The 12,805-nt window shown below is 42.6% G+C and overlaps 1 protein-coding gene across 2 annotated transcripts in view; it reads left to right on the top strand.

The window, feature by feature from the left end:
• GAREM1 (GRB2 associated regulator of MAPK1 subtype 1) overlaps window positions 1-12,805 on the top strand; it is a 99,591-nt gene that overhangs the window by 69,477 nt on the left and 17,309 nt on the right. For both annotated transcript variants that reach the window (XM_075705944.1, XM_075705942.1), the window contains exon 3: window positions 9,492-9,622. In XM_075705944.1, the coding sequence (XP_075562059.1) occupies window positions 9,492-9,622 (131 nt within the window). The remainder of the gene's footprint in view (window positions 1-9,491; window positions 9,623-12,805) is intronic.

The raw sequence follows: 12,805 nt of genomic DNA, 5'->3' as shown, positions 1-12,805 counted from the left end.
TTTCTCTACTTGTTCGGTACTTGGAGTCATGCAGATGATGAAAAACTGCACCGTTGCTGGTGGGGGCATGAGCCCAAACGGAACAAATTTGTGTTACTGTGTTTTCTTCAAACTAACGGTCACAAATTTTGATTAAAAAATGGGATTTTGCTCTTTCTGCCTTAAAGAGCAAATCTTACACATTCATAATTTCTACTGAAATCAGTGTTAATGAGGTCAGGGAATCCATGGTGTAAAGGCAGAATTTTTTGATGCAGCTGTGATATAAAATCCCAGCATGCTTGGCTCACCTTTAACAGGTATGCTAATATGGTCTGTTTGAGCCTGCTTGAAACTAGTAATATTAATTTCAAATATTAACCAGTTTATTCTGTTACTCTCATCTCAACTTTCTTCTGTGCTTTAATTAATGTTCAACCATTGTAGACAGCCCTGTTCTTTTAATGTATGTATGTCTTGGGATGAATGTATACTGATGTTTTGGGAGGAGATCGCCTAGTTAAGAATAGATCCAAAGCCAGATTAAGTCTGTGCTGTGTCTTAATTTTAAATGTATGTGATGTCTTTCACTAAAATAGGAAAATCTACTTGGCAGAACGACGTAAGATGCTGTTAAGGGACTTGTCTGCCATCCAGTGCAAGGTTTGATGTTCGGTTTGTGTTGATGTATCTAAGCTGGGTCTCCATTCCTTAGGATTGATTTTTAGCCCTGAATCAGTGTTAACATATAAATGAAAGCAATGTATGTGCTTAGTAAGACAAGTGATTCAAAATATAATAAGAACTGTAATCAGGTACTTTTTCACCTTCAGGTCTACCTCATTTTTTTTTTCCCAGCTGTTCATAGAGAGGGCAGCAGTTTTTGCTAGAGGCTTCTGTTAAGTGAGGGATAAGTTGGCTTTACCTTCTTATCAAATCTTCCTCTCCTGGTGGCAGGCAGTTCCAGCAGACATTCTCATAAGGATCCTGGATGCCTCTGTAGTAGGTCAGAGCCATAAGCTTTCAGTGATTCCTACCATTTTCATAACTGAAGTCTAAGTGGGCCTCCACTGTGGTACCAAGGCAACAGCGCTAGTAGTCGCATAAGAAAAGCTTTTGTCATCGGGCAGCTGCTGTTAAACATAGTCATCTCAACGCTGTTTCCTGCAAGCTCTGGGTTGGTTTAGTTGGGCTTTCTGTAAATTTTCTTTCTTGGTGCCTTTTTGTGCTGCAATCTGGATAAGCTCTGATATTCACCAGGAGAGCATGCCATCCTCATTTGTGTGGCTTCACACTCTTACTGTTCAACAGGAAACTAGCAACAGCTTTTATTAATAGTAATTAGGAAAGTCAGACAGTGCAGTACTCATCAGAGTCCTCTGCATGGTCACTTTAGCGTGTGAACTAACACGCTGCCTATGGAATGTTCTTGGTGTCTGTTGGCAGCACGTAGGAAAGGAATAAATGATGTTAATTACAAGTTAGATCAATGATAACCCAGTGAGTAAGTTAAATCTAGTTAACTTACCGTCCAGACACTTAAACATGTGACCCTGTAAAATGGAACATTTCATTGTGGTAATCTTGTATTTATGATGATAATAACTTAGGAAACAAAGGTTAGAGGTTAGGCTTGTTTTCCCTGTCTGTCTTTTTACATCATCTGTAACGTAAAATTCCCTTTCATGCAATATCTCTTAGTTAAAACTGCTTTAAGCTATCATCAGTCACCATTTGAACTGATTTTTCTTTGTTATGTTGCCAACAGAATTGAATTTTTTTTTTTTGTTACGCTACTCATAAAAGTAAGATAAGACAAAAGAGAATGCTAGGCTGTACCATCCCCTTTGCTCCGCCAGCACAGGATTAGAGGTTTTGATTAGCAAGCACTGCGTTGCTGTGTGGGAAACTTGGTTGGATTCCCTTCCTTGATCTCTCCAACGGCGTGTATGCATACACACAGGTGATGTGTCAGCGCGCTGATGCTCTGCTTCGACATGTCTCACCAGGTTGTGATGCCTGACTCATTCTCTCTTGGTTGAATGGGTATTTGTACCGCAGACACAACACAGGGAGGAATAAAGGCGTTTAAGGCTTCAAAATCTTCATAATACTTCCGAGAAGTAAAGCTATTCATTCTGAAGGGCTCCTTCCCCATGAAATGTTGCACAATCTCTGCTAACTGAATGTGCCATTGTGCCTTGTCCTCTGCTTTGCAGTGCCATAAGTTTAGTTCCAGTACACTCGATGAATTCTAATTGTATTATGTTTACTTAAATATGTCTCTAGTTCATGTTTCATCTGTTTTTTAATACATTCCCAAAATTTCCAGAAGATTGGGTACAGCTGGGGATATGGGAGGTCCTCTTCTTTCCCCCCCCCCCCCCCCTCCTCAAGAAAAAGTACTGACAGGCAGCTCTTAAAAAACCAGAAGCAGTATTTCAAAGTCTGTGTAATAGCTATTTCATGGCGATTATATAATGTAAGAATCAATCGTAGCTTTTCTACTTTGTGGCCCACTCATTATCCTTTGGTAGCTGTGTACCTAAGACTCCTGTTGTGTATTTTCCTGCTGTATTCTCCACTCTTTCATAGTTTCCTGTATGCTTTCAGCAGGCTACAATATGAAAATAAATGAAGAAATTCTTACGAATAACTCAGAAACTAACTTCCCTCTCTGCCCCCCCAACTTTTTTTTTTTTTTTTTTTTTAAGGGATAGCTCACAGAAGCTATCAGCATAGCAGATAAGGATGAACACAGGTTGTCTTGCTCTTTCTTTGACTGAAGGGATGAACTTACCATAGCATTGCATCCATCTTAGTTTGCTGCCATGTCCCGACCTGAGGTGGTCAGTAGCTCCCTCAGTGGGGAACCCAGAGGTGATGGAGCTGGCGATTAGCTTTCCTGTCCTCCCTCTGGGCAGCAGGGCTGTGAGCCTGTCTGCAACCAGTTCATCTGCGGACTACTGTCTGCTCCCGTTGTTGAAAACACCGTTCTGTAATTCCATTTGTGCTCGCAGTTTCTCTCTGCGATGAGTCTTTGCCCCCTGCGCTGTCCCCTCTGCAGAGGGAACCGGCAGCTCTGCTGCTGCAGAGGACCAGGGCACGCAGGCACTCTTCTCTCCTCTGGAGAGCTGAGAACAAACGCGAAGTTTCAACAAGCTGGAAGATGACAAAAGTGAAGCAAAGCATTAATTTCCCACTCGTTACTTCTACATGTCTGCCAAACCTTTTAACATTCACTTAGTGATAGGTCCCTGAAAGAGCTGCAGTATTAACTTTACACCTCGGTTCCGGTTAGTCACGTAATAGCTGTATCAGAGGTTGCGATGGATTCTTTTTTGTTCTCCCTTTTTTCTCAGGTCTGGACACCTACAGCTACTGCCGTGACAACACTTCCTGCAACAACAAAATGCCCTGTGTAGGTTCTATGCAAAGACATTTTGGCAAAGGTCAAACCGGGAAAAAAAAAAGATTTAAAAAAATATGTAGGCTGGAGTGGCAGAAGTGTTAGGATTATGTCTTAATCTATTATTTTACAGTCTGGTTTGCTATGCTCATTCTTGACTGGCTGCCTTGTCTGTGGCTTAGGTAGGGACTAAATAGCTCTACTGTATGATCTAGTTGATGGGGTGACAAGTGAGGACATAAATTGAGATTTCCTTCCGTCATCCCCCACTGAGACAAATTTAATTCCGCATCAGGCGTTGAAGGCGTTGTCAGCTGAAGACTGTGCAGGTCCATCTAAAACCCAGGCATGCTGAAGTGTACTTTCCAATGCATGTAACTTCATTTTCCCTAATATCTAGCAAGCCACCTTTCTGTGCCCTTCTTTATTATGTCTAATTTATGTTTTAGGTGTATGCTCCTCAACTCTGCTCAGTTATATTAAGGGTCATCTTCCTGGGGAGGAAAACAAAGTTATTTCCCATCAGCTTGATGTATGGGAATGCTGAAAAATGTCGACAGAGCTTGCCTTTTTCCAAAATGGTGGTATTCTGGCAGGTAGAGAGCCTTTTCTTTTTGAGTCAGCTCCGCTGTTCTTTGAAATACTGAAATGCAGTCAGCACTCAACAAGTAATATGAAACATAAACCTCTGCAGTACTTTTGCTACCCTGCTGTGCCGTCTGCACATTCTTGAGAAGCGCTGGGCTTTGCATGCAGTCTCACATAGAGATGTGAGACTTACTAAATAATCAAAGCTGCTGAAAGACAATACAACTCCTGCCTCCTTGGAGAAACATTTAATAGCTAACGCAATTGAGCAGATGTTTCAGTGACCTTCCATGTTTCCTGCTGATGACATGTAGCTACTTTTCTTTTTTTTCTCCCCCCGCCGAATTTCTTTTTTCAGATTTTCTTTTTGGTATATGAGCATATACATGCTCTCATCCTTTTATATCCATGAAAACTTGACTGTTTGTTCAGTCTGTAAACCCTTGACGTAGATAAGGACTCCCTTGGTCTAGGCACAGTACAGACAGTACAAAATGAGTGTTTCTGTCTTGGTAACATTCTGAACTGTTGGAAATGGCCGGACTATTTGGAGGTGAGGGGTAACTTGCTGCAAAAACCAGGGGATCTTATGTTACAGAAATAACCTGTATGAGGTGGGTTGGAGTTGTGAACGTATGTAAGTCTGCAAGAGCCGAAGCAGCAGAAGCAACCCGTAGGCTGGGACAGAAAGGGCTGGTTAATGCCTCTGCTTGCTGATGTTGCAGGGCCAACTTCTGGCAAGAAGGAAGATGGACTGATCTTCCTGCTCCTACAGGGTTTTAATGAATGCCCTCATAAACTGAAGGATAAGCCCTGGTTTAGGTCTTTCCCTGCCTTTTTATCTTTCCGGACTCATTTCCAGCAGTAGTGGATTTACCGTCTTTGCTGCAAGTACCTTCACAGGGAAATAAGAATTCATAATCTGCAGAGCTAATATATACTAGAATGAAACTGTTCCAATACTGTGCCTGCCAGAGGCCAGAGTGAAAGATAAAGAGATATAAAGCTTGCAGTAGTCGTTCGTTACTCCCTTGCATTTGGCTGCAAAGGAGTAACGACACCTGCTCGGTGGACCGTGTAGGTATTACAAATCTTTGATCTTTCTGAACCTGCCCTGATATACTAGAGAAACATTGCATTATTCTTTTTGTGCTAGTAAGAGAGAGATGGGGGTACCTCTATAAAAGCATAGTTTCAGCTTTAGATTTTCTTTAACATTTTTGTTAAATTCCTAATGAACACACAGTTAAATTGTGCTGTGATTTGTTTAAGCTTGCTGTCAGTTTTGCAAAGTCTCACGATGAAATCTTGCCTCTTGCAAAGTGTAATAAAATTCTACTTTAACTTGCAGTCAAGCCAGGCTTATGTCCATTTGACTTGTATTTCAGCCGTGCTGTCTTTTTTATGGCAGCTTGAGTAGAGACCAGGGAGAGACATAATAAGAAATTGTCTCCTTCCTCCCCATTAGTTAGTTACTTGACATCTGGCTCAAATGTGTGTTGCAGGCCCCTCTTCAGCCCTTCTTTCTCTCCTTCCAATAAAAAAGTCTGCCTTTTTCAATGAGGAAATAAATTTCAAAAAACTGTCTATAGAAAATCTCAAGTTATAAACCATCTTTTCCAAAGAAGAGGCATTTTAACATCCAGCCCTGACAGCTTCCATGCACAGCATACTTCTTGATTTCGTAACAGGGGGAGATTAATGTTGCCCTTCTATTATATGCTTTGGGATCTGCATGTACTCCTCTGTAGTCAACCTCCTCGTGAACTGCTGCTTATTAGCTGTGGAGGCACAGACGGCTTTGTGTTTCCATGGCTCAGCTGAAGGAAGGGGACGATGGCACGGAGCGTGACGTAGACGGTACTGAGCATCTCTTTGTACCAAAGCAAAGCTCCAGCTGATTTTTCTTTTTTTCAGAAACACGTGTAAGTCTACAATAGATAGCAGACCCTGCCTCCCAGTTGCACAGAGCCTAAAGCATTTGTTCCGTGCTGAGGAATTGGGGACTTATTTGTGGAAGTTTGGATTGCAATGGGTAACTGGCCCTTTCTTGCCACCCGACTATCTATTGTTAAATACATGACAGTCATAGTAAAATAATATTATTACGCTTCCACACAGAGTAACTAGAGAACCTAGAATTAAAGACCACTGTCTCATTCAAAGTGCTGGATGAATATTGTTCATATAATTTATTATTATTCTTCAATACGTTGTTTTCCTTCCTTGTTCATGTGAATTCATGACTTGTTACTATGCCCAATGCAGTTCGCGCTCAGAAGTGAGAGTTCTCAATTTCTGTCTGAACTAGCAAAATTTTATCAGTGTCTGAGTTTCAAAAAATTATGTAGCTTCCACGCAGTATTGTATTCAACTCTCTTCTGTATGTAAGGGGGCGAGTGTTAAATCAGAAGTAACCCCACCGGATTTTGGATTTGGATCTGTCTGAGGTGACTCAAACTTGCTGTGGTTTCGGGTTTTTTTCTTCAAGGAACTTAAAGTATGAAATGCCATTATAAATTGTAATCACAGCTTGCCTCGAACAGTAACCACAGCTGGGAATTCTGCAAATCAGACCCTTGGATCCCAAATTGGGCAATCAATTAGGGTTGCATCCAGGTGGCTGTGTCAGTAGTTGAAGAGGACAGCAATGCTCCCTGAGGAGCAATTCAGAAGTAAGCAGGAGAGCGCAACAGCCTCGGGTCAGCCCATGGGGAACAAACACTGTGTGATGACTTCTGTAAAATTTGAGAACATCTCGCCCTTAGTGACTCTGTGAAATACGGTCATTGCCTCTGCGCTCTGGAGTGCTAGTTTTTCTGTGCTCTCAGGTGCTCCCTGGTGCAACTCTCAATCCCTGCTGCTGCCATGCATGATGTCCTGGCATGTCCCGACCCCACGTAGGAGGAGGTCTGACTTCACTCGGTTCCCCCGCCCACCTGAATTTCCTTTGCAGGAAAGCAGGGTACCTGCAGGGGAAAGGACCTGCGGAGCTGGGGAACGCATCTTCCTCTTGGTTTGGTTGTGGCTGACAGGGAAATCCTGAAACTTAAGTGATCCTTAAATGATCTGTATGGCAGACTGGGGATTCAAAAGCACAGTTCTCCTCTTTTCGTCTCTGTCTGCACCTTGGGCTTCAGTCACAACATGCTTTCCAGCTTCGGCTAACCGAGCACCTCCCTGCTTATTCTCCAGATTCCCTGAGCCCAGAGGCGCCGGCTGCCTGGCTCCTCTATTGCTTTGCACCGAAGGGGGCTCGGAGCAGACAGGTTGAGGAATTCAGCTTCAGGATGCTGGCACATTTCTGTTGAGCGCGTGATGTGTTTTTACAAATGCTTGTCCGCTGTCAGGTTTCCTATGGCTACCCATAGTGTCTGCCAGATGTAGCTTTGTCACTCCTAAAAGTTCTACTTTTAATCCTGGAGGCGGTAGAAGAAGAGGTTGCCAGAATTTTTCAAGATAGAGGGTATGTCTACACTGAAAGTGTTAGATACCTTCAGTAAGCAATTAAACAGATTTACAGGGAAGAAAACTTCTGGAGCTACCAAGCCCAAAGATGAGTTCCTCCTCGAGGTGTGGAGGAGACTCTGAGGGGTATTGCTAATTGTGCTTGAAGTCCTCCTTACAGAGGTGTCGTTGACTCCTAAGGCAGAACCCTGCACGAGGCAGACCTTTGGTCTGACCTGGAGAAGCCGTTCCCGTAGTCAGCTACATTGCCGTAATATACTACAGGAATGGCTTCAGCAGGGCAGACCAAAGGTCCTGCTGCTTCTACCCCGGTGTTGGTCTTTGACGCACTTGAATTGTCTTGGCTGAACTTCAAATAATAGTGTGTCCTGAAGCAGACACAGAGTTAGGAAAGCTCCAAGGCAACTGGTACTTGAGGTGCGGTGAAGTTTATTAAACAGTTGCAAAACACAGTCTCGTGGTGGGAAGTACCAGCATCTTTAGTTACCCTGCTGATAATACTTCAAAATTACTGTGGTCGCTTTAGAAAGACAAAACATATGCAAGGCAATAAAAGGAAGTCTTCTGTCTTGTAAGTTGATATTTAGGCTTACAACCACAGTACTCGAGCATACTGATTAAAAGAGTGTGTCTCTGTCAGTGGGGTGCTGGGGTTGGGTGGAGGAGCTGAGCCTCTTGGTCTCGCACCTCTCTTGGTGTGCGTGTGTGTGTGTGTACACGTGTGTGCGCACACCTGGCAGGGTGGTGGGATGGGTCTTTCTCGTGGGGCATCAAGACTTGCTGAGCTTGCATTCGTTTCCTCCTTTGCTGCTAGGTGCCCTGAAATAGTTTAGTGTGGGTGTCACAAAAGTCTCAAGTCTGATGGGATGCATAGGGGCGGCAGGGTGTTGCGCACAAAAATGCTGAAGGAGTGAGAAAATATTTCGGTAGGTGGCTGACATTCTGATGTATTGGAATTTAATGAAGTTGAGCACTGTTTGGGAACAATAATCCAGTGCGTTGCTGATTTTAAAATACGATTTACAGGAGATGCACTAACCATTGATTTTACTTGGCCTTTTACTCGTTTTCTTGAGTTGTTTCTTGCATCAAGTCTTGCTGTGCTATTCTCTTGCTGAGATCAGCCTTTAACTTAGTAGTAGTTAATGTTTCTAAATTTGGGAAGATCGCTCCACTGATTTTAGGTTTAAGTCATGCAAGCAGCAAATGTGTCCATCTAAGCTTTCATTATTGCTGTATTTATAAAAGAAAGCTTTTAAACTTTGTGTTCGTAGTGCGCAGAGGTGATTGATGTGCCTGGCTGTCCCTGGCAGGTCTGCCTAGGGCGGCTGCCTCCGTGTTAGTTCTTGCCTTTTACAAGACTTAGAAAATAACCAAGGTTTTCATGCTGGGGCGAGGTAAAGTCAGCAAGAAACACTTCTTTCTAATGCTCTTCTGAAGGCGACCACCTTCAAAAGGGTTTTAAATGTGTATGGTTTAATTTCTTACGTTAGCTAACGTTTTCAAAGGGCTTAGTATATGATTAAGTCAAGTTAGGTGCTGTTCCACTTTTAGGGAAGCCTAGGGGCAAAAGGGTTTTAGCCTAGCATTTTTTAAGAGCTGTTTGATGATACTAAAACAAAAAACAAACCCCCTGTGTTTATTGTTTTGGGGTTTTATAGTAATGGGTGTGTTTTCTTTCTGTAAAGCTTTTAATATTAAGGGCCAAAAAAATGCTATCTGTCCAGATACTGTTACACCGAATTAAGTACACAAACACAAATGCCTCCATAGTTACTTACTATTTCTAGAGAGCATGTGATAAAAGGATCTTTTTTTAATTTAACTTCGGCTCCCACACGTTCTTTTCGTTCCGACCTGGTGAAACTGGGTGTCTTTCACAGCAGGTTCAGGAGACTCTCTGCAATCTTTCATCTTCTTGTTTGGCTGCTAATAATGGGAAAAATTGACCGAGCAAAATGGTGAAGAAGTTGAGCCAGGAGTTGCCACAGTGACAGTTGTCCAATATAAATATCTTACAACTCTTCTGTTTATCATCTGTTTTCAGGGCAGTTTAAGCTGCTGGAACAAGACCGAGATATTAAGGAGCCAGTGCAGTATTTTAACAGTGTGGAGGAGGTGGCTAAAGCATTTCCTGAACGAGTTTACGTCATGGAGGAAATAACATTCAACGTTAAGGTAGTCCCTGAATAAATATTTATCCCTGTCTAAATGATTAACTTTTACAACCTTTATATACATGGCAAGCGAGCAACGGCGCTGTGTGGGAAGTGTGATTTTTGAGACAAACGAGCCTTTAGTGTTCTGCATTCAGTGATGATGCTCTTTGGGATCATTTTTGCAGTCTTAAATCAACATGTCCTCTAAGGGCTCTCCTGTCCTATGGCACTTTGGGGAGCAGTCCTGATGATCCATTCAATAATTCATCTAATTAGGATGCTTCTGCCAGATTTTAAACAAATGTTGTTTGTTGCCCCCTTTCCCCTCCCCCTCCATTAGTCTGAATTTTATTCTCTGCTAAGCAGCAGCTGCTCAAATCCCTGTCCAGAAAGCCTTATTCTCAGAGAGCACGCAGGGTGAAATGATGGGGTTGCTTGTCGCAAAATTACTGCAGCTAAATAGCATTGTGAATAAAACAACAAAAAAAAAAAAACCAAACAAGAGACACACTTGTTCTCTGTGTGTGTTTGCATGTTCATGCCTCTTGGGCTCATCAAAGGGTCAGCAATCCCTGAGTGTAAGAGGGCTTGCTATCGCCAAACACACTGCAGCGCAGTGGCATGACACAACAAAGACAGACCTTGTTCTTCCTTGTCCTGCCTATATGTGTGACACTGCACAAGGTAGGTCGGCTCTGCCAACAGAGCAGAGTGGTCTTCGGGCTCGTCTGGTTTGCTTCAGTGGATAGACCGCCTAAGACTGGTTGAAGAGCGTCCTAGAGCTGCGATGCAATGATGCATTATCCACATTATTTACTCTATGGGGCAAACTGGTCGATACTACTGGTGCAAAACCAGTGTAGTGTTTTCTGGTCCCATGTGTAACGATGTGGGGTTTTTATAACAATCTTTTAATGGCTTTTTCTCCTCCTTGCACTGCTGGAGTTGCGGGATACCAGCTAGTCTGCAGTTTTTATAGGCATGAAACAAGATTGCTGAAGACTGCTGTAAGTGCGAGAGCTTATCACTTAATTTAGCAACACAGGCTCATGCCTTTCAAGACAGTAGGTTGTTTTCATTTATGCTCTCCATTAAACTGAACCCATAAAACAGAGCCTTTCATGAACTGAAGGCTACATGAGAAAGTTGGAACGCTTTTGTATGTTTAGGATGTAGTTGGGCAAATCAAGGCAACAAGAAAATTTCATTTCTACCTGGGAAAACCAGGCTTACCTTGGGACTGCTAGCTTCATCCAGTGCTGTGCCATGCCATGATTTCTCAGTGGATCAGTGACCAAACTGACAGAGTGGCACAGTAAAATGTGCAGCTTTGATTTCATAGGGAGAAAAGTATTCGTCCACAGGCTTGTTTAAATATAAAATGTTGTGTCTTGAGTTTAACATGAGTGTTCTTAAAACTCTTTGTCATATTTAGGAAACTGAGAAGTAAGTGTAGCTTACTGTTAGATATCATATCCATTTTTAAAAGATATTATTGTGATACTCCTTAATGTAAATAACAGTAATAATAAACCAGGTTTAACCTAGTTACACAGTTATCTTGGCAGTATTTCTCTTGGCAGTTTTTCCAGTTTCACAGAAGTCTATTCCAAGGTTATCATCTTCCAAAAAATAAATGAACTTAACAGGATTTATTAAAGTGTTTAATAACCCTTTACATGCAAGAGAATTATGTAAGCAAAAATTTTAATATAGGGGAGATCCTGTTAAACTGATTAGAGCAAAGGGAGGAATACAAAGTACGGTTGATTTCTGTCCAAGGCAGTGTGCCCATTTAAATTCAGAAGAGAGTATCAGAAGGTAGGTAATCTGATATTAAAAAAAAAAAGCCTAAAATATCTGATGAAGCATTTAAGATCATAGAATCTTAGTACACAAAGAATAGTTTTCCATAGACCACAGCGTGCAAAATGAAGATGAGGAGGAACTCTGAAGTCTGGGAATTCTTTCTTATTCCAAACACCCATGCCTTTCATGGACAATTTTTGAAGAAAGAGCCCGTAGAGTTACACCCGACAGTCACTGTGTACTTTTTGTCTGTGCTTGTTAAGGTCTGCCTGCATGTGCCAGTATGTCACAGTTATGGTTCGACTCGGTGCGAACCTTGCTCCTCCGTGTAAATCCTTTGCTGCACCGGCAGGATTTTGCGGCTAGCGCTGCCATTCAAAGAACGGCCTTCTGGCCGCGACGAGCCGTGGCATCTTCTCCAAGCAGGGGTTTGCTTTATTTTTACATTGTGTATTAGTTGTTAAAGGGCAAAATGAGCCACCTTATCCCGGGGGAGGCAGGGGAGGTGGGTCTCCCTTCCTTCCTTCCCCAGGGCTTTGCAGCCAGGCAGGCTTTCTGGGCAGTGCGCTGAGGGAGGGGGTTTGGGACCTGGCAGCTATTTGGAGGAGGGCTGTAGCACATGCCACCAAGCAGAGCCGGGAGTGGAAGGCGGAGTCACTTTTCATAGAACAGCAAACCAAAATTTTAGATTAAACCAAACTTTTGTAATTGCTAGAACTACTTCTGGTAATCTTTGGATGTACGTACGTATCAGTACTGTGCCTGGATACCCAGTGGGTCGCCTCAGGTACCTGGTGGCTAGCAGCATCTACAGGCACAGCAATTTAGAGTGTTCTGAGGATAAGCTTATTTCACTCAGTGGGTATTTAATCTGTTCCTAATTGAAAGTTAGAGGTATTCTGTCTTTTCTTCACCGACCAGATATGTGATAACCTTTGTTGTATTAATATTCAGTGCATAATTGCAGAGAATTTTGTTTATGTAACAGCATTACATTACAAAGATGAAGATTTTTTAGTTCTCTATGCTAGGAAGAAAAACACTAAGAAAGTTGAGCTACCCCAGGGTCCTGGCTTTTGCTGAAGCAACAGCAAGAGATTTCTGCAGTCAGCTGCGCTGGTGCCATACAGGTGGCAGTCAGTAAAAATACCCAGGAAGCTATTTGCATTAAGATTTAAAAACAAAACCAGGAACAAAAACCCCACATCATACCAAGGGCAATTCACAAGAAGTTGTCTTAAAAAGCAACAATGTTGTCTGATAGATTAGGCATTGGACAAGCCATGAATTCCTGCACTCTAAAAACCAGCCCACTTAGTGTTGCAGGACCCTTCAGATCTTCCAGGATACCATTTTTGTCCTGAAGATATCACTCGGTCTCCCTGGAGATGCT

This window comes from Pelecanus crispus, chromosome 2, assembly GCF_030463565.1.
Source record: "Pelecanus crispus isolate bPelCri1 chromosome 2, bPelCri1.pri, whole genome shotgun sequence".
NCBI lineage: Eukaryota > Metazoa > Chordata > Aves > Pelecaniformes > Pelecanidae > Pelecanus > Pelecanus crispus.
This window is presented reverse-complemented; position numbering and strand designations above follow the sequence as displayed.